The sequence below is a fragment of the Chlorocebus sabaeus genome, chromosome 8 (genome assembly GCF_047675955.1).
Source record: "Chlorocebus sabaeus isolate Y175 chromosome 8, mChlSab1.0.hap1, whole genome shotgun sequence".
Lineage (NCBI taxonomy): Eukaryota > Metazoa > Chordata > Mammalia > Primates > Cercopithecidae > Chlorocebus > Chlorocebus sabaeus.
The window spans coordinates 92,069,964-92,093,425 of NC_132911.1; the positions used below are offsets into that span (position 1 = coordinate 92,069,964).

General features: G+C 38.8%; 1 protein-coding gene across 1 annotated transcript in view; it reads right to left on the reverse strand.

The window, feature by feature from the left end:
- The window catches only part of MMP16 (matrix metallopeptidase 16), a 281,597-nt gene extending 268,381 nt beyond the window's left edge, over nt 1-13,216 (reverse strand). Inside the window, exon 1 of the mRNA XM_008001035.3 lies at nt 12,983-13,216. Within this exon, the coding sequence (XP_007999226.1) occupies nt 12,983-13,114 (132 nt within the window). The 5' untranslated portion in view covers nt 13,115-13,216. The remainder of the gene's footprint in view (nt 1-12,982) is intronic.
- Nucleotides 13,217-23,462: the final 10,246 nt, after the last annotated feature.

Sequence of the window (23,462 nt, forward strand, 5' to 3'; positions counted from 1 at the left end):
TCCCATCTCTCAGGGATAACTACTTTATTACCCAAAGTCCAGTGACTTGAATATCATTGTTCAAACATTTTGTCCATTTTTTGGGACAGGATATGCATACCTCCATTTATTGCATTTTACCTTATTGTACTTCACAGATAATGTAGTTTTTACAAAGTGAGGTTTGTGACAACCCTCCAACAAACAAGTCTATCAGCGTCATTTTTCCCACAGCATGTGCTCACTTCATGTCTCTGTGTCACATTTTGGTAATTCTCACAATATTTCAAGGTTTTTCACTAGATGATATCTGTTATGGTAATCTGTGGTTAGTGTTCTTTTTCTTTTTCTAACACTTATCAAATTTATTAGACTATGGAATGTTTCTGAGAAATATCTTGTAGCATTAGCCTCTGAAGAACATATCGTGAGATATGCACTAAAACAGAGACCCAAAAACTCACCTAGGGTTCTAGAATTTAAAAATACAGATTCCCAAACCTCACTCTATGTACTAATCTCTGATGTATTGTAATTGTTTCAGAGTGCCACAAACTCTGCCCATTTAAGATGCCAAACTTAGTAACTAAGTGTGTGTGTTCTGACTGCTCCACTGACTGGCCACTACCCCATCTCTTTCCCTGTCCTTGGGCTTCCCTATTCCTTGAAATACAACAATAATGAATTTAGGTCAGTTAACAATTCTACAATGGCCTATAAATGTTTAAGTGAAAGGAAGAGTCATACATTTCTCACCTTATATTAAAAGCTAAAAATGATTACGCTTAATGAGAAACCACGTTGAAAGCCAAGACAGGCCAAAAGCTAGGCCTCCTGCACTGAACAGTTAGCCAAGTTGTAAATGCAAGGGAAAAGTTTCTGAAAGACATTAAAAGTGGTACTCCAGTGAACACACAAATGATAAGTGAAATAGCTTTATTACTGTTACAGAACAGGTTTGAGTGGTTTGCATAGAACAAACCAGCCACAACATTCCCTTAAGCCAAAGCCTAATCCAGAGCAAGACCCTTACTCTCTACAATTCTATGGAGGCTGAGAGAGGGGAGGAAGCTGCAGAAGAAAAGTTGAAAGCTAGAACTGGTTGGCTCATGAGATTTAAGAAAGAAGCCATCTGTGTAATCTAAAAGTGCAAGATGAAGTAGCAGTGCTGATGAAGAAACTGCAGCAAGTTATGCAGAAGATCTAGCTAAAATAATCGATGTAAGTGTGTATCCTAAACAACATATTTTCAATATAGACAAAACAGCCTTATATTGGAAGAAGAGGCCATCTAGGACTTTCATAGCTAGAGAGGAAAAGTCAGTGCCTGGCATCAGAGCTTCAAAGGACAGACTGACCTTGATAGGGACTAATGCAGCTGGCAACTTTAAGTTGAAGCTAGTGCTTATTTACCACTCTAAAGATTCTATGGCCCTTAAGAATTATGCTAAATCTACCCTGCTCTATCAATAGAAAAACAAAGCTTTGATGACAGCCTATCTTTTTACAGTATGGTTTACTGAATATTTGAAGTCCACTGAGACCTACTGCTCAGGAAAAAGAGATTCCTTTCAAATTATTACTGCTCACTGACAACATACCTGGTCACCCAGAGCTCTGATGGAGATGTACAAGGAGATTACTGTTTTCTTCATGCCTGCTAACACAACATCCATTTTGCAGCCCATGGATCAAAGAGTAATTTCAAGTCTCAAGTCTGCTTATATAAGATATACATTTTGTAAGGCTATAATCACTATGTCATACATAGTGATTCCTCTGATAGATCTAAGCAAAGTAACTTTAAAACCTTCTGTAAAATATTTGCCATTCTAGATGCTACTAAATATCCTCATGATTCATGGGGGGAGGTAAAAATAACATTAATTATTCCAATCCCTATCGATGACTCTGAGGGAATTAGAAGTGGAACCTGAAGATCTGACTGAATTGCTGCAGTCTCATTATAAAACTTTAATGAATGAGTAGGCTTCTTACAGATGAGCAAAGAAAGTGGTTTCTAGAGATGACATCGACTCCTGGTGAAGAAGCTATGAACATTGTTGAAATGACAACAAATTTACAGAATATTACAGAAACGTAGTTGATAAAGCAGCAGCAGGGTTTGTCAGGATTGACTCTAATTTTGAAAAGTTCTACTGTGGGTAAAAATACTATCGAACAGTATTGCATGTTAAGAGAAATCTTTCATGAAAGGAATAGTCAATCAATGTGGCAAACTTCACTGTTGTTTTAAGAAATTGCCACTGCCACCCTCATCTCCAGGGCCATTACCATGATCAAGTTAGCAGCCAGCAGCATCAAGGCAACACTCTCCAGCCGCAAAAAGAGGACTTGCCAAAGTCTCAATGGTCCTTTAACAATTAAGTATTTTTAATTAAGGTATGTACATGTTTTTTTAGATATAATGCTCTTTCACACTTAATAGAATACAGAATAGTGTAAATATAACTTTTATATGCACTGGGAAACCAAGAAATTCATGTCACTCACTTCTTTGTGAATTTCTCTTTATTGCAGTGAGAAAACCAAACCAGCAACATCTCTGAGGTATGTTTTTACTTACTTCAGAGGAATTGAGAAAGTAGAAAAGATTTTGTAAAAATCACCTAGATTTTCACCTTTGTAAGTTGGTTTAGAAATAGTCCTTCTTTGATAAGGTAATAAACAAATTATGTGAGCGCTGAAGGCTACATACAAGAACAATCTTAGGGCCTGAAGATGTTTTTTACATCTGTTGGTCAACTACCACGTTGGAGTTTCTATTCTCTCTATAATAAAGGCAACAACCAGCCATCAGGCCTATTCTCAAACAGTGAGGAGGAACTCAGTAACATTTGAGACACCTGATCCATCGCTGGATTGATCCATCTCTGAAAAATGCCGCTTTATATTAAACTAAATAAATATTTTAAAAACAATAAAATAAATACATTTCATTTTAGCTTCTACTCAATAGATACAATATATATATGAAAATAACAAAATGCCAGAATTCATAAAACATGCCAGTCAGTAGCCATAGACACACACATTCCTCCCTGCAGGGCATTGGAACACCCATCTCTGACAAAGATTCTTCATTACATTTTCTGTATTGTTCAATTCTTTTAATCTTAGAATGTAACCAAATCTTCCTGAACACTTTGAAAATCAGATTTAATGCTAAACTGCAATATAACAAATAGTTGACAAATAAAATACTACAATTTAATATTGTATATATTTAAGATTACACCATACATGGATTACCAATTATCTAATGATTTAGATAACTGCAAAACTATAATGAGTACCACAAAAGCAATCTTAAATCAACCAATCAAATCAACAATACCTTATTCAGTTTTTACACCAGATAAGACTGTCTGCTCAGGATAGGTTAATATTTTTCCACTATACATATTAGTTATACTATTTTAGTTTGGAATACAAATGATGTTAGTAATGGAACTGGATCAAATTATCCATACTGGGAACCTGGAAGTTAATTCTCACCTGTATTTATTTGTTTGGAAGCCTGGGTATGACAGTCAGCCTGCCTGCTTTGATTTTAGGCTATTCCACTTCAGCACTTCATAGCAATGTAACCTTGGCAGGTTCCTTAACCTCTGTGTTGCAGATCCATCACTTGTGTAACAGAAATCATCATACCAACTCACAAGATTATAATAAGAATTAAATATGTTTATATATGAAACATTTAGAACACTTATTAGGCACATAGCTTGTGTTTAACCAATGTTAACTAACATTGTTTTTTTAATTATAATTAAAATTCAGTGTTCAAATAAATTCCAGGTATTTCCAAGTTGCTGGTTATTTGGACCTTTGTTTAATCAGAATATAATGGCAGAATGTAGGTGTTTCTATGCTCCCAGTCATCAGAGGGAATTCAGGGACTGAGACACCATATTATTCCTACTTACAAAGGAGACTGCTTGGCAGTGTCTGGATGCTGTTGTTATAAAATCCATGCTACAGACAGGCAATAAAGATCACATATCCATTACATAAATGGCCCAAACAAGGCAAAGGCTACTTAAGCAATTTGCCTGAGTCACCCATGGAGCAAACAACTTCACTCAATCCATCATACATAAGCAAAACAATGAGTTATATGAGAAGCACTGTTGTAATACAAGGAACACCCAAACCTCCAAAAAGGATTTTAGTCATATCCTAGTAATGCTCTTGACTTAGTAGTGCTCTTGCTCTCTTCTATGTTTGTTCTCGATTTTATATAAACCATTGAGTATACATTCGTTTCTCTAAGCTATCTGAAACTATTTTACTTTATTAACGATGACAGAGGGGAGGGGTAAAATGTGACTTTTCATAATTTCTCCCAACTTCTAAGCCTGAGGTCCTGCAATATAAGTACAATATGAAGTTCCTAAGATGCCAACTAGATGAAGCAAGTAGAGCATGAGAAAAGGAACTGCAATTGTTGAGAGTAAAGAAGGAATGAATGCACAGACATTAGAACCTAAAATAAAAACAAATTTCTAATTATTATAAACAATGAGAAATTACTAACACATGGTAGGAATTCAACTGTGAAAAGTTCCCATGGAAAAATGCCTCCACTGACATCATTCGGGGTCTGACTGCCTCAGTCGCATGCAGAGGCACATGCCTACATTCCATTGACATCACATCAGGTGCAAGCAATTTGGGGACATGAAATGAAGTTTATAAAAGTATCCAGCTTCCCCTTAAAAATGGCAGTTTATTCCTCCTTAACTTAAATGTGGTTAAAACAAATACTGTAAGATTCCATTTCAGTGAGTAGTTTATTTGGGTTTCTTTGGTCATTTGAATACATCACGCTAAGGACTATCTCTCTTGAGAACATTTATCTGTTCTCAGGGTCCATGATTTACTTCAATAATCTGTATCTCACTTAAGTGACTAGACTAGAAAACTTACAAAAAATCTTAGTGATGGTTACAAGCAGCTTATAATATTTTAACTAAATGCTGGCGTGCCCTAATGCATTAGCAAGTGCCTTTGTTATACCCCAAGCTCTATCAGAGGTCAAATAATAATCTGCTCAACTAAAAACATTTTGTAGGCTCCTATTTAAAAAAACTACATTGTTTCACACTTTTGTGGATCATTTCTTACATATTTTTAAAAGGAAGAATAGGTTAAAGTTGTATTTTAAAATCTGCTTTCATTGAAAAGTATTTATTCAATAAGGACTTATGGTAAACATTAGGAATTTAAATCACTTTAGTCTTATGAGCTTTTAAAATTGGATTTTTGCTACACATAATCTAAAAGGCATTATCATATGAAATTTATTCCACCTCTAATCTATAAAACCACAATTATTTCATTAGTCATTTTAGTTAAAACAGGAACACCAAATACACCTAGTCACTACAATGTATAGGTTTTAACCTATTGCACACCTAAAAATAAGAGAAATGTAGAGCATTCCTGCATTATAATATTCTCTGTTATACTGCCATGCCCAGAACATTTTTCCCTAGAGAAGTGCTAATTTCCTTCTTAGTTCATCAAATATGTAATCACTGGTGCCAAGTGGCTCTCAGTAAACCAGCTTACATCTTAAATCGTGAACTGCGTTCATTGATTTATCCAAAATCTACAATTGGCTATGATTCATTTTGCAACATCTGATTGCACCTAGTATCTGTCCTTGGTTTCAAACCAAGTTCTTCCAAGCCATTGGAGTCTTTAAACAGCTCAATAGCTCCCTCTAGCCTCTTTTTATATACCACACCAAGAGGTCACATTTAATCAAAGGTTACAGGTTACACTTACTCTCTTGGCTCAGCTTCTGTCATGTGGCCCATCAAGCTATGCCACTATCCAAACCTAAGGATGCACAATGCCAAACAGTTGTGGTGAAACACCAAGCAAAAAATATACATTCAGAGTGCTAAATCATAGGAAGCAACAATCAAATATGGTTTCATGAAGAACCTCAAATCTAAAAATAACTTCCCCAAGTAAAAGCAAAATAAGGCAAAATAAAATGTGAATGTCACATATATTATTACTTAGTATTTTGTCCTTTTAGCATGAATTTTTTTATTGTTCACATAAACTACATATTTGATAAAACAAATGCAATCTGATTTTTCATACTCAAAATCAAATATGTGGTGAAGAACAAAAAAACCCTCAAAGAACACATGCCCAAGTTATTTCCCACAATGGGCAAATGGAGAATACAGTATAAGCACTTTATTTCACTACAAAACATGTTTATATTTATATACATATACAGAGAGACAGATTTAAATTTTGAGACACTCCCTCCCAAAAATTGTTAAAACTTAGATTTTGAACTTATTCCAACTTGCCTTTTTATGACTGAAGTACCACTTGTAGATGGCATTTGTTTTTCAAAATAGCACTAAATTATATTTTCAAAATTAATACTTAAGATTTGCTACCTTGGCCAAAACTAGATTTTAAAATTACATATCATTTGCTGCCAATGTATTTACTACTCAACGGAGGGCTAGGATGATCTCCAAAATGGAACACCCTTTGGAACTACAGATGGTAACACATGTTAGATTTAAGCTATACATTCTGTATTTCCTCATTACAGTTATTTCAGAAAAAAAATCTGAACTATCTACCTTTGTGATTCAGTTGTCACCAAATTTGCAGGGTCAATATTGCATTCCCCTCCCCCCCTTTGGCTATATAAACTAAAGCTTCTAGGCTTATTACTATCAAATTTCAAATTTGGAAATGGCCTTAGTGACAGTTTAGTTCACATCTCATTTTTGCAGATGAAAGTATCAAAGAAATTACATGTTCAAGTTCAAAGCCAGGTTAATGAAACAACCTGAGTTAAAGCCCACCTCCTTCAACTTCTCCCCTAGTGCTCAATTACACTACATTGCTACCTATCTTGCCATTCCCGATGTTATATGGATATGATCTGTTTTCACTCATTTTTTTATTACTGTAGAAAACACTTTAATTTCTTTTTCAGTCCATTCTTATCCCTCCCAATACAAAATTTTTAAAAGACTTTTTGGTTGTTGTTCAGAATTTGAGGTACAACAGAGCTGGCCTAAGTTTCTTATTGAATCCTGCCCATATTATGGGAAGGCAGCACTTGGGGTTTGATCCAATTAAAATAAAAAGGCCTACTGAATTATAAAGGCCTATTTATTTTCTATGGCATTAGAAAAGATGAACAGATTTCAGCGAACTTAATGTTGTAAAAGAAGGTGTGAGCTGAACTTGATATTCTATGATAGTAACAGATGATAAGACAAAATGTGAAAATCACATTCCTGAACTAAACTGTCTAAGAAAAACCTACGGGAAGAAAATGTACTGATGTTAGCTTGGTTGATTTTCAGTACATTATATTTTTAATAAATGGAAAGGTGTTTAAATTAAATCTTCCTAGACCAGTTGATATATCCTAACCTGATAGATGTTTATGTCATTAGATGCTATGGTGCCAATTACCTCCTTATCAACCTTTATTTTCTATTAATAATAATGACATGTGGCTAGATGTGGTGGCTCATGTCTATAATCCCAGCACTTTGGGAGGCTAAGGAGGGAGAATCACTTAAGCTCAGGAGTTTGAGACCAGCCTGGACAACATAGTGAGATCTTATCTCACTGAAAATTTAAAAAAAAAAAAAAAAAAAGCTGGGTATGGTGGTATGTGCCTGTAGTGCCAGCTACTCAGGAGGCTGAGGTGGGAGGATTGCTTGAGCCCAGGAGGTTGAGGCTGTAGTGAGCTATGATCATGCCATTATACTCCAGCCTGGGCAACAGAACAAGATCCTGTATTTAAATAAATAAATAATGACAACATCTACAAAGTATTGAATGTTCAACCATGTGAAGGCATATTTCAAGCTATTAGATATATACACATATAATATATACACATATATATGATATATATTTACTTAATTATCAAAACAACCCTATGAGGCAGGTACTTGGAGTATTCAGATTTTACAGACAGTTAAACTGAGGCTCACAGAGATTGAATAATTAACCTGTCTCTTACTATAAAACTTGCAGACAAAAAGGATGGAATAAGAACCCAGGCAGTCTAGTTCCAGAATATGTGCTCTTAATTACTAAATTTCTACACAATATAAAATGAATTGATGAGTATTACTATATTCACAGATATTTAAATTTTGATAGAAAGTCATATGAAAATTAACTATCAATTTCAAACATACATGTTGAAAGGTCCAACACTTCTTGAAGGGCTATAAAGAAAGAAATATTTCTCTTCCAACGCTGAATACATTTAATACATTAATTCAAGTGTCCATTTTTGGTTTTTTGGTCCCAAAATAATTCCAATTGGTCGTCTACCAAATAGTCTGAACAAGTACATTTTGAGTAACTGACACAGGTCAGTAATATAGATTTACATACAGTTATTGATTAATTCAAATAATTATGCCACTAAACAAGTGCCCTAAAATTTTCTTATGTTAATAACCTTAATTAAGAAAAAGTGACAACTTCACATTCATCATTTTTAACCTGACTCCACAGACAGAAAAGCTGTCACTGAACCCAGCTGTATTCTTACTTGGTAACAAAGTGAATGAAAGACAAACCCAGCTGTATGGAGAGGAATGAAATTGGACTATTGCTCTCTCTGCATTTCTCAAGGGGATAGTAGGAGAAAACACACCTCACTGGCATATGCTTATCTGTAATGGTTTCATTAATAACCATAGCCCTGAGTGACCCAGCCCAGGCAACTCTGAATAGAGAAAGGCATACTCCAGGTGGGACATGTAGGAGAAGCTAGAGAACCTTAAAACAATTGAGCCTCTTGTTCTCCTTGTCATAGCTTTGGGCCCTTATGAGTACCCTAAACAGCCAGCATATTTGAGACATTTTGTTAAACCTGCAATCTTGCAGTACATAAAAATCTTGATGAATCAGTCATACAGCCCCTGTTGTTGACCAGCTATAAACTGCTACAGTGGAGAATTATAGGCTATATTCAGGAGACAACCTTTATTCAAGAAGGCATGGTACCACCATTCTTCCATGTCCAAATGAAATAATGCATCTTGATTTTTTAAGCAATCAAAGAACAAGAGAAAAGCAAAACAGTGTCCCAACATAAGACTGTAAAATTCTATAAAATACAATATTTTTCTCTGAAATGTCTCATGATCAATTATTACCAAATTTATATGCAATACAAAAGTACCCAATGCAAACTCTGACTTTTTAGGTACATGCAGGCAAACCTGACAAAGATTAATAAATCTTAAATCAGTTAAGTAAATATATTGCAAGAAAAATTTAGGAAATAGTTATATTCAAATCATATTTGTCATAAAAGACCCCTTTGAAATCTAAAATATTCTGCTTTCTTTAATCAGGAACAACAAAATCAAGTTTTGCCTTATCAAGACTTTTTTGTCACAAAAGAGTAATCATTTTATGCTTTGATATATGCATCATTTAGAGTTGTATATGTTTTTACTTTATCACTAAATGGGCTTGAAAAATTTTTCCTCCCTGGAAATGTGCACTATTGTTTAGAAATTGATAAGGAATATGTTGCTCACATAAGTAATATTTGACAAACTATTCAGAGTTGATGATATGAGAGGTATTACTATCATGAACTATATTCTGTCTCAAATTTCATAACAAAAATGCTCAGAGCATACCAAAAAAAAAAGCCACAGGATCATGAGCATCCCTATATGAGATACCTATTTTAGGAACAAAATGATCTTTAAGACAGTAGATATTAAGTAATAATTCTTTATTAATAATTTAGCTGCTTCTGACCAATGAACACCTCTGATTCAGACTGCTGTCCAATGACAACAGTTTTTGACTTTTAGTTAATATTAGCAGTGTTCCCCTGCATCATGCTAATTATCACACACTGAAAGACCAACTCTTAAAAAAGGGATTCAATGATATACAGAAATCTTTACCTAAATGAGAATATACTGAAGACTTAACATTAAAAGTGTTCCACTTGAAATCAAAGTAGAGCAATGTACTGAATCTCTTCCATAGTACTACTCCTGGTAGTGTCTGACCCTTTCTCAGCTGTAAGAGATGTTCCTTTTTGCTTCTTAAAAGCAACCTAAACAAACAAAACCAAATGCACTATCTTTCTGTAACAGGATTTTATTACCATATTAAAAATATCTCTCACTTCAATAATTGACAATTCCAAATATTTATACTCTCAAAAATCAAACAGGAAAGAGTTAACATGACTACCTCTAGCCAGCCACCCTCCTCTAATCCCCCACTTTCCGGAAAAATATACAATCTTAAACCTTAAATCATAGAGATAAAAAGAATGGGGGGACCACAAATTGTTAAGTTTAGTGATGAATAAAGCAATGTAATCTTAGTTGTCAGCATAACAATCATCCCTCTGAAGCTTTGTTCCAACTATAATAACTTTCTGTGCTTACTGAAAAAAAAAATTACAATCATATGAGCTTCATGCATGACTGATATCATTACTGTTTATTTTAAGGCTATCCTTGAGAATCAATCAAATAAAACATTCCCAGTGTGTATGTTTTGCCACCAGAATGAGGAACACAATGTAAGTGCCTCTTCTGGAGAGGAAGTGATGGACCATTCTTCCCATTAGTGTTTCCTATCAAAAAGAAACATCAAATAGAAGCGAATCAGGCAGCAATTTATGTCAGAAAACATCCTGTCATTCTGTGTTCTTGACAATATTTTCATTTCACTAGCAGCAACTCTTACGATCTAAAAAAAAGGGGGTATCATCACACATAAAGAAGCTTATAAATCCAACCAAAATGAGCTCAAGAGCTTAAAAATACTATTTTGGGATAACACAAACTATGGTATATAATCTGCTCTACACCATTAAAAACTTCCCATTTTAATAAGTAAGGTTTTAAAGGTCTGAGATGGCACATGACTTCTTATCTGTCATGCTTAAATCTGTATAATAAATAATGAATAGAATAACTTAAATACTCTAAAAATGGGAAAATAACTATTTTCTCCACAAACATAAACCATTTTCCCCACACATCTTAATGAAGAAAGATAAGGGGTCATTGGAATCCAAAATTAAAGAAATTTTTTTAGTACAATCATAACTTTTTCTTGCATAATAATATCTGAACTTACTGAGGGATTCCAATATAAAGAAATACAATCTTTCATGTTTAGTCTCACAAAAAATCTAATAATCATCAAAACTCACGTGACCCTAATCTCTGAAAGCAAATCTAATACTTTCCTAAAGCAGGTAGCCATCAATTCAGGCTGTCTTTCCCTTCCCTTAGTCAGAAAGACACAACCTTGCACTTACTTTTACCACCTCCCCCACACTCCACCTCACCACCATCACCACCAATCTGAAGCAATAGGCCCTTCTGTTTATAACATTATAAATAACAGCTTGCCACTTTAATTCCTCCAGCCTATGAACTAATCCTTCATTTCAACATTAAATTATCTCTTGATTTAAATGTTAGGTACAAAAATGCATCTGTGGCACGTAATTCCAAAAGTTCAAATTTGCAATAAAAAAAGTCTGGACTTTGAAGCCCCTTTCTCTTTTTATCCAGAAAAAATAAAGTTGTATTTTTCAAAGGGTTAAACCTTTTTAGTTTTCGAATTGGGTTTTTTGTGTAATTTATTCATACTTAATATCTGTAAAGGTCTTTGACTCTTTTGATAATAGCTCTTACTTTTTCAAATACTTTTTTTCTGTACTAACCATCACTTATTACATGAAATCCTAAGAACAGTTTTTATAAACACAGCTATATTCAGAATATGCCTTTACACATGGCATTTATTATGTATACACTGTATATCAATTGGTTACACGAAGCATGTTCAAATACTGTGCAACAGGTCTTGCTATTGTGTAAACACACATTCCCAACAAAATGACAATAAGCTTTACAATATCAACAATATAAGAAAAAAATCACATTATTCCTTAAAGAATTATTTATAATTCGTTTGAGAGATCAGAGGACATCAGATCTAATCAAAAGAAGTAAATGTTACTAAGGCCCTCTTACTGGCTTTGCATCCCACCGTATATGTGATAAAGTTGTGTTACAGCCCAGGTGTATACACGCTTTAATTGATTTATTGCACATTACTGGCTTCAGTGCTGACTTGATGACAGGAAGAGTACTTTGGCAGAGGTCTGACAAGTCCCTATCCTTAAGTTCCCTTTTGCTTTGGGCCGTCTGTTCCCAAAGCTATCAAAGTAAAGCAAATGACAGTCTAAAACCTCCCCGTTTTGCCAGGAGAGTGTGAAATCAAATTAAAAACACACCTCAAAACTATTACATTGGGCCACGTTTATTTTCAATTGGCGGGGGGAGGGAAAGAAGACACTTAAAAAGAGATGGATTTCATGTCCTCTGTGTAGCCAGATCTAGTTACAGTGTATTAAGTTATGTCTAAATGAAAAAAAAGACTCTCAAGTGTTTTATCACAAAGTACTGTTATTAAACATATCTAATGTTTCCACGCTCTCCTCCAGAAAATTCTCTGATTTTTAACCTCCTTTGTTAGGCATCAAACATCGGGAGAAATATTTCAGGAACAATACCTAGGCAGCACATGATGCCAGGGAATTAATTCTGTCTTCCCCGAGCTGTGTATCCATCATAAACTCAAGCTGCCTTATTTAGCTACACGGTTGCTATATGTAGGACTTCTCTTCCTTGGGTGAAAAGCATGGACCGGCTACAATTGTGTCTTTGAGCGCACAGCATCGTGCTTTGTGCTGCCGGGGATAACGGATTCTGGGTCTCACACGCATCCGTCACCTAAGACACCCTTCACTGAACCAGGGTCTCGGCAGCTGGAAGGGAAACAATGTGTTGGGACCCACGCTGATCTGAGCTACAAGGATCCCAGGAGTGAAGGAAATGTTTCAGGGAGCAGCCCAGGCAAGGGGGGAGGAAGAAAGCCCTCGCACTCTTACCTCCACATTGAAATACTGCTCCGTTCCGCAGACTGTAGCACATAAAATCCAAAGCAAGGTTTGCAAGAAAAACACCCCCGAATGATGCACGAAATCCAACCGTCTTCCAGTGCTGAATGTGAGTAAGATCATAGTGAACTGTGCTTCAATGGATGGACGAGCTCCCCTTCGTTTTCTCCCTCTCTCCCTCTCCCTCCCTCCCTCGTTTCCTTTCAAAAAAAAGTCCTCCGGGTGGGTAAGGAGCCTGCAGGTTCACCCACAGCCGGGCAAGGGGAGGAGACGGGGGCCCCGCGCTCGGCAGCCCCGGAGAGGCAGCGACGAAGACAGGGTCAGCAGTAGTTCCTGTTCACCATCCTCCGAGGTCAGTCACCGGGAACGTGGCGCCCAAGTTCACCGGCGGTTCCGGCTCAAAGCGCCCAGTCGCAGCCGCAGCAGCAGCAGCCGCCGCCGCCGCCGCCGCCTCCAGCCCGTGCGTCCTCCTCCCTCCACCGCCTACTCCTCCTCCTCCGCCGCCGCCGCCGCCGCCGCCGCCCCCAGCTCCTGCGGGAAGGGCCTCCGCCGCTCCTCACTCTCTTGCCTCTGCTTCTCCTTCCCTCCTCTCTTCGCTCCCCTCCAGAATGTTCATCTGTAATCTACATAACTCCTCCTTCCCGGGGTCTGCCTGGCTCTCGGGGCCCTAGGCGCGCGCGCGCACACACAAACACACACACACACGCCACGACACATACACACACACACACACACACGAGCATATACACAGCCAGATACACACGGACGCGCGCTTCTTAAAGGAGACGGCTCTTAAAGGCTTCCCCACTACGGTAGGGCACACCGGAGGTATCCAGCCCGCGACAAGGGCCCTGGTTTGAGCACAGCTCTTCAACAGTATCTCCCATCCCGCATCCCCGAGGCAGGCACCCAAGAACCTGGGCGGTCCATTCTTTCCTCTCGCCCACCCCGCCGCCTGGCATCTAAAAACGAGTGCGCCCCTCCCCAGCCATGAGCTGGGTGGGGCTCAGGCTGAGGACCCTCGTGGGGCCTGGGGAGCGGCCCAACCCCTGGTCCTGGAGAGCGGTCAGCATTCTTGAGGAAGCGGCCCTGGAAGATTAGGGGCGCTGGGAATCAGAGGAGCGCCTGGTCACTGAGCGCCGCTGGGTGGTTCGGGTCGGTGGCCGGGGCTGACCAAGTTTGGGAAGCCTGAGATAGCAAATCCCGAACGTCCAAAACTTTGTTGGGGTCCGCCGAGCTTGTGGCCTGGTGTCTTCCTGAATCCCCTCTACCATAGCTACATTCCGCCTTCCAGGCTTGAGGGTAGGCACAGGGTTCTGGTGGGGGACTAGACAAATACAGAGGCGGGATGAAAATGCTCACTTTCCAAGTGAACAGTGGACACACGCACACACTGGGGCCCGGGAGAGGTGGTCCTGGGTGCTAAGAGAACATCCGACGGGAGGGATGGGGGCTCTGGAAAGAAACCGGCTGCAAGAGCCAGGGGAAGGCTTGGGGAAAGAAGGAGAGGGAGCAGCCTGAGGAAAGGCGAGTAAAGCAGCTGGCAAGGGCGGGAGGAAGAGGCTGCGCGCAGACCGAGCGGGGGAGAGGCTGGCGGGAGCGAGGAGAGCTGCAGGCGAGAGGGGGAGGCGGCTGGCAAGAAGCACCGGTGAACGCGGGCAGGGGAACTTCAGAGGAGGCTGCCAAAAAGGACTGGAGCTGCAGCAGTGCGAGGCAGTGGACAGGGGGGGCAGCAACCACCAGCCCTTGGCAAGTGATGGTTTGGCTGAAAAAGAAAGGGGGAAGGGAGCGAGGCAGGCATCTGTTTGGGGGCAATGCCAGTAAATGTGCTTCTCCTTGGCAGCCAGCAGAGGGGAAGAGGAGCCCACGGGAAAGAAAAGCAGGCGAGGTTAAGAATAAAGAGTGTTCCAGGTATGACAGCTACCTCAGTGAGGTGGAAGAGAGAATTGACAAGGCAAATTTCATGGATGAGTTGGAAAGGCAGGAAGCAGGACTACAAGAGGTCGTATGTGGTAAGCAGATGGAAAATGCTGAAAATGGTTTGCCAAAAATTGTATTAGACTGAAATAACTTTTATCCAATAAAAGAAAAAAACAAAAGGCTGAGGAATGGGAATTTGCAGCTATTGCTGTAAAAATGTAAGAAATGCCCAACCAACTTGACCCAACACCCAAGAAGGTCTCAGGGAGACCTTCCTGACAGTCTGCCTTGTGCCCAGCGTGTGCTGCCCACAAAATAATTTTGAAGATGTAACAAAAAGCAATGCCTTATATTGTATAGTATATTAGAATATTCAGAATGTTTCCAGACATAGTATCTCATTTAAGTTTCACACCATGTCTGAGGATTTTGTTTTTATTTTACAAATGAAGTAAATGATAGCAATAAAATATAACGTTCCAGCAAACCATACAAGTGGCAGAGTTCAGACCCGTTTCCTGACTCCCAGTTCAGTGACTTTCCTGCTGTGCTCCAGTGACTTTCCAAATAGCAATTCATTCCTGCTCTTAGCAATTTCATAATCCATAGGTTGAGATGACTTTTATAAAAGAAACAGCTAGAAGGCAACATGAAAGTAATGTCATTATGTAGAATTTATACCGTGTTCTGTGCCAGTATAAGGTAACAAAATGTAGTGAAGTATTTGTCAATAAATCAAGAATGATTTTTATGTGTGCATTATATCTAGTAAAGTGCAAAATTAGAGAGGGAAAATGATAGAAAAAAATGTGTAAACTCAGTTCCTAGTCTTTGAGATACTATTGAAGAGGAACAGATAAAAATAATTTACCAAAGACGTTCATGAGAAAACAGTGCTACATGGTGAAGTCCTTGCTAACTGAGCCAAATATTAGAAGACTTTATCAAGGACATGGAGTGCAAGTTGAGCACTGCAAAACTATCAACAAGGAGGGATTTTTCACCATAAATAATTTGTTTTTTTTCTTTCTTTCTTTCTTTCTTTTTTTTTTAAATCATGTGGTCAGAAAAGAAAAATAGTGTATTTGTGGAGAACAGGTATAGAGAGGGACTTGTAATGAAATATTGAGTTAATATTTGCTCAAGTAGGCAAACAGGGATTGCTAAACCATTCTAGACCTGAATAGATATCCAGGGAATATTGTCTTCAAAATTATGTATGGGATTGACCATGGGAAGGGACTCCATGCAAAGAGGCAACAATTAAAATAAAGTTTTAGGCCGGCCATGGTGGCTCCCACCTATAATCCCAGCACTTTGGGAGGCCGAGGTGGGTGGATCACCTGAGGTCAGGAGTTTGAGACTAGCCTGACCAATATGATGAAATCACGTCTCTACTAAAATTACAAAAATTAGCTGGACTTGGTGGTGAGTGCCTGTAATCTCAGCTACTCAGGAGGCTGAGGCAGGAGAATCACTAGAACCCAGGAGGCGCAGGTTGCAGGGACCCCATATCGCGCCATTGCACTCCAGTCTGGGTGACAAGAACAAAACTTTATCTCAAAATAAATAAAGAAATAAATAAGGTTTTAATCCAGTTATGAAACGGTAAGGCCTGGACTAGTGAGATGTCCTAGGAAATCTATGCTTTCAAGGAGCAATCTTAAGAGAAGGAAACTCTATTGAAAATAGAAAATCCTAAATTCAAAAGATAATATCAAATTAGTGATTGGTTACCATGATAAGAATTTTAATTATTTATAAATAGTTATTAAACTTATTTGTGGGTGTTTGATGAGCAATAATAGAATGAATGAATGTTCAAGGTTATAGAAATACTATGAATATTCAAGGTTCTAGGAATACTAACATAATACTGTTTCGTTTCTGAGATGGGACTCAGAAGGATTCATAGTACAGTGAGAAGGACAGACATATAATAAATATTGCAATGTCGTAAGACCCAGGTAATTACAAAAACAAGATGCTATGGAACAGAGTGGAAGAAGTAGTTGACTTTCTTTGATTATTTTTATTTTTTATTTTTGGAAAAAGGCATCACAAAATACGTGGTTCTCAAGTGAAATCTCTGATAATGAGAAATGTACTGGGCAGGGAAAGGAAGAATATTTCTGACCTGTGTGCAGTGGAGGAATAAATACACAAAGAGGCATCCGTGGAACTATAAATAGTTGGTCAGGACTAGAGGCTAGGGTGTGTAAAGCAAGGTCAGAGTCAGAGGTTGCATGAGTAAGTGTGCAGGGATCAGATCAGCAAGAGTCTTAGGTGCCACATTTGAGGCTGTAGACGTTCTCCCAAAGGAATTCCTGGAGGAATAGTTGGATTTTCACTACCTTTACTGTTTGTTTGCTAATTCCATGCAGAGGCAGACCTTGTAGTTCTCATATATTTTACCTCATATGTCCCATTGAGCATGCGGTATCTACTGCCTTTGTAGACCTTCTATCTGTGTTTGTCTAATAAGCCTGATGCAACGTTTCACATATAGACTCAGATGGGTACCTGCAGAAATGTAATTGCTTTCTTGGTCAGGCGAGTGTGTTATTTTATCTCTAATCTGTTATATATACTTATGTTTCAAGGGCCTAGAATTATGAAGAAGTATCTATTCTCACAAATTAGTAATGTGAGCTTCTTGGCAGTCTTAGAGAGGGCATTGTTTTCCTATGCATAGTTAGAAAAAACATGGACTATCATCCTTCCCTTTAGGCTATGAATGAAATCTTCCCTCACAACTCTTGACACCTGCTGTGTATGCTTTCCATCAGCTACTTTCCCTGTTCTCACAATTTCACAAAACTAATGAACAATCTTAGAATTGCATGTGACTAGAGAAAAGAGAACCAAAAAAAGATGAACATAAATAAGAAAGCCAAAGAGAAGTAGTAATTGCCACTGATAAAAGTTAATAGCAATTCAATGAAATATTACATGGGAGACAAGAAGTCTGAGGAAGTAAATTATATGTAAACCTATCAAGAGGCAAATGACATACACTTAAAAATGAGCAGTGGAGGGGGGCATGCCCAAGATGGCCAAATAGGAACAGCTCTAGCCTCCAGCTCCCAGTGTGAGTGACACAGAAGACGGGTGATTTCTGCATTTTCAACTGAGGTACCGGGTTCATCTCACTGGGGTGTGTCAGACAGTTGGCACTGGTCTGCGGGTACAGCCTGACCAGCCAGAGCTGAAGCACAGCAAGGCATTGCCTCCCCTGGGAAGTGCAACGGGGAAGAGAATTCCTTTTCCTAGCCAAAGGAAATTGAGACACACAACACCTGGAAAATTGGGTAACTCCCACCCTAATACTATGGTTTACCAAGGTCCTTAGCAAATAGCACACCAGGAGATTATATCCCACACCTGGCCCAGAGAGTCCCACGGCCATGAAGCCTCCCTCATTGCTAGCACAGCAGACTGAGATCTAACTGCAAGGCGGCAACGAGGCTTGGGGAGGGGCACCCGCCATTGCTGAGGCTTAAGTAGGTAAACAAAGCCCCCAGGAAGCTCGAATTGGGTAGAGCCCACAGCAGCTCAAGGAGGCCGGCCTGCCTCTGCAGACTCTTCCTCTGGGGATAGGGCATAGATAAACAAAAAGCAGCAGAAACCTCTGCAGAGGTAATTGCCCCTGTCTGACAGCTTTGAAGAGAGCAGTGGATCTCCCAGCACAGAGGTTGAGATCTGAGAATGGACAGACTGCCTGCTCAAGTGGGTCCCTGACGCCTGAGTAGCCTAAATGGGAGACATCCCCCACTAGGTGCAGACCGACACCTCACACCTCACACAGCTGAGTACACCCCTGAGACAAAGCTTCCAGAGCAAGAATCAGACAGCAACACTCGCCATTCAGCAATATTCTATCTTCTGCAGCCTCCACTGCTGATACCCAGGCAAACAGGGTCTGGAGTGGACCTCAAGCAAACTCCAACAGACCTACAGCTGAGAGTCCTGACTGTTAGAAGGAAAACTAACAAACAGAAAGGACACCCACACCAAAACCCCATCAGTACATCACCATCATCAAAGATGAAAGGCAGATAAAACCAGAAAGATGGGGAAAAAGCTGTGCAGAAAAGCTGGACATGCAAAAAATCAGAGCGTATACCCCCCTCCAAAGGAACACAGCTCATCGCCAGCAACAGAACAAAGCTGGACGGAGAATGACTTTGACGAGTTGAGAGAAGGCTTCAGTCCATCAAATTTCTCAGAGCTAAAGGAGGAACTACGTAACCAGGGTAAAGAAACTAAAAACCTTGAAAAAAAAAATGGATGAATGGATAACTAGAATAATCAATGCTGAGAAGACCTTAAAAGAACTGATAGAGATGAAAACCGTAACACAAGAATTACGTGACAAAAATGCACAAGCTTCAGTAACCAACTCAATCAACTGGAAGAAAGAGTATCAGCGATTGAAGATCAAATGAATGAAATGAAGCAAGAATTTTTCTTAGAGAAAAAAGAGTAAAAAGAAATGAACAAAGCCTCCAAGAAATAAGGGATTATGTGAAAAGACCAAATTTACGTCTGATTGCGGTGAATGAAAGTGACAGGGAAAATGGAACCAAGTTGGAAAACACTCTTCAGGTTATCATCCAGGAGAACTTCCCCAACCTAGTAAGGCAGGCCAACATTCAAATTCAGGAAATACAGAGAATGCCACAAAGATACTCCTCGAGAAGAGCAACTCCAGGACACATAATTGTGAGATTTACCAAAGTTGAAATGAAGGAAAAAATCTTAAGGGTAGCCAGAGAGAAAGGTCGGGTTACACACAAAGGGAAGCCCATCAGACTAACAGCAGATCTCTCCACAGAAACTCTACAAGCCAGAAGAGAGTGGGGGCCAATATTCAACATTCTTAAAGAAAAGAATTTTCAACCCAGAATTTCATATCCAGCCAAACTAAGTTTTATAAGTGAAGGAGAAATAAAATCCTTTACAAACAAGCAAATGCTTAGAGATTTTGTCACCACCAGACCTGCCCTACAAGAGACCCTGAAGGAAGCACTAAACATGGAAAGGAACAACCAGTACCAGCCATTGCAAAAACATGTCAAAATGTAAAGTCCATCGATGCTAGGAAGAAACGGCATCAACTAGCGAGCAAAATAATCAGCCAATATCATAATGACAGGATCGAGTTCACACATAACAATATTAACCTTAAATGTAAATGGACTAAATGGTTCAAGTAAAAGACACAGACTGGCAAAATGGATAAAGAATCAAGACCCATCAGTTTGCTGTATTTAGGAGACCCATCTCACGTGCAGAGACACACTTAGGCTCAAAATAAAGGGATGGAGGAAGATCTACCAAGCAAATGGAAAACAAAACAAAACAAGAAAGCAGGGGTTGCAATCCTAGTCTCTGATAAAACAGACTTTAAACCATCAAAGATCAACAGAGACAAAGAAGGCCATTACATAATGGTAAAGGGATCAATTCATCAGGAAGAGCTAACTATCCTAAATATATATGCACCCAACACAGGAGCACCCAGATTCATAAAGCAAGTCCTTAGAGACTTACAAAGAGACTTAGACTCCCATACAATAATAATGGGAGACTTTAACACCCGACTGTCAACATTAGACAGATCAACGAGACAGAAAGTTAACAAGGATATCCAGGAATTGAACTCATCTCTGCACCAAGCGGACCTAATAGACATCTACAGAACTCTCCACCCCAAATCAACAGAATATACATTCTTCTCAGCACCACATCACACTTATTCCAAAATTGACCACATAGTTGGAAGTAAAGCACTCCTCAGCAAATGTAATAGAACAGAAATTATAACAAACTGTCTCTCAGACCACAGTGCAATCAAACTAGAACTCAGGACTAAGAAAATCAAAACCGCTCAACTACATGGAAACTGAACAACTTGCTTCTGAATGACTACTGGGTACATAACAAAATGAAAGCAGAAATACAAATGTTCTTTGAAACCAATGAGAACAAAGATACAACATACCAGAATCCCTGGGACACATTTAAAGCAGAGTGTAGAGGGAAATTTATAGCACTAAATGCTCACAAGAGAAAGCAGGAAAGATCTAAAATTGACACCTTAACATCACAATTAAAAGAACTAGAGAAGGAAGAGCAAACACATTCAAAAGCTAGCAGAAGGCAAGAAATAACAAAGATCAGAGCAGAACTGAAGGAGATGGAGACACAAAATCCCTCCAAAAAATCAATGAATCCAGGACCTGGTTTTTTAAAGAGATCAACAAAATTGATAGACCGCTAGCAAGACTAATAAAGAAGAAAAGAGAGAAGAATCAAATAGACACAATAAAAAATGATATATGGGATATCATCACCGACCCCACAGAAATACAAACTACCATCAGAGAATACTATAAACACCTCTACACAAATCAACTAGAAAACCGAGAAGAAATGGATACTTTTCTGGACATTTACACTCTCCCAAGACGAAACCAGGAAGAAGTTGAATCCCTGAATAGACCAATAGCAGGCTCTGAAATCGAGGCAATAATTAATAGCCTGCCAACCAAAAAACTTCCAGGACCAGACAGATTCACAGCTGAATTCTACCAGAGGTACAAGGAGGAGCTGGTACCATTCCTTCTGAAACTATTCCAATCAATAGAAAAAGAAGGAATCCTCCCTAACTCATTTTATGAGGCCAACATCATCCTGATACCAAAGCCTGACAGAGACACAACAAAAAAAGATAATTTTAGACCAATATCCCTGATGAACATCGATGCAAAAATCCTCAATAAAATAGTGGCAAACCAAATCCAGCAGCACATCAAAAAGGTTATCCACCATGATCAGGTGGTCTTCATCCTCGGGATGCAAGACTGGTTCGGCATATGCAGATCAATAAATGTAATCCAGCATTTAAACAGAACCAAAGAGAAAAACTACATGATTGACTCAATAGATGCAGAAAAGCCCTTGGACAAAATTCAACAGCCCTTCATGCTAAAAACGCTCAATAAATTCGGTGTTGATGGAACATATCTGAAAATAATAAGGGCTATTTATGACAAACCCACAGACAATATCATACTGAATGGGCAAAAACTGGAAGCATTCCCTTTGAAAACTGGCACAAGACAAGGATTCCCTCTCTCACCACTCCTATTCAACATAGTGTTAGAAGTTCTGGCTAGGGCAATCAGGCAAGAGAAATAAAGAAAGGGTGTTCAGTTAGGAAAAGAAGAAGTCAAATTGTCCCTGTTTGCAGATGACATGATTATATATTTAGAAAACCCCATTGTCTCAGCCCAGAATCTCCTTAACCTGATAAGCAACTTCAGCAAAGTCTCAGGATACAAAATCAATGTGCAAAAATCACAAGCATTCTTATACACCAGTAACAGACAAACAGAGAACCAAATCATGAATGAACTCCCATTCACAATAGCTTCAAAGAGAATAAAATACCTAGGAATCCAACTTACAAGGGATGTTAAGGACCTCTTCAAGGAGAACTAGAAACCACTGCTCAACAAAATAAAAGAGGACACAAACAAATGGAAGAACATACCATGCTCATGGATAGGAAGAATCAATATTGTGAAAACGGCCATACTGTCCAAGGTAATTTATAGATTCAATGCCATCCCCATTAAGCTACAATGACTTTCTTCGCAGAATTGGAAAAAACTACATTAAAGTTCACATGGAACCAAAAAAGACCCCGCACTGCCAAGACAATCCTAAGCCAAAAGAACAAAGCTGGAGGCATCACACTACCTGACTTCAAACTATACTACAAGGCTACAGTAACCAAAAGAGCATGATACTGGTACCAAAACAGAGATATAGACCAATGGAACAGAACAGAGCCCTCAGAAATAATACCACACATCTACAGCCATCTGATCTGATAAACCTGACAAATACAAGAAATGGGGAAAGGATTCCCTATTTAATAAATGGTGCTGGGAAAATTGACTAGCCATAAGTAGAAAGCTGAAACTGGATCCTTTCCTTACTCCTTATACGAAAATTAATTCAAGATGGATTAGAGACGTAAATGTTAGATCTAAAACCATAAAAACTCTAGAAGAAAACCTAGGTAATACCATTCAGGACATAGGCATGGGAAAAGACTTCATGTCTAAAGCACCAAAAGCAACGACAGCAAAAGCCAAAATTGACAAATGGGATCTAATTAAACTAAAAAGCTTCTGCACAGCAAAAGAAACTACCAACAGAGTGAACATGCAACCTAGAGAATGGGTGAAAATTTTTACAATCTACTCATCTGACAAAGGGCTAATATTCAGAACCTGTAAAGAACTCAATCAAATTTACAAGAAAAAACAAACAACTCCATCAAAAATTGGGCAAGGGATATGAACAGACACTTCTCAAAAGAAGACATTCATCCAGCCCACAGACACATGAAAAAATGCTCCTCATCACTCGCCATCAGAGAAATGCAAATCAAAACCACAATGAGATACCATCTCACACCAGTGAGAATGGCAATCATTAAAAAATCAGGAAACAACAGGTGCTGGAGAGGATG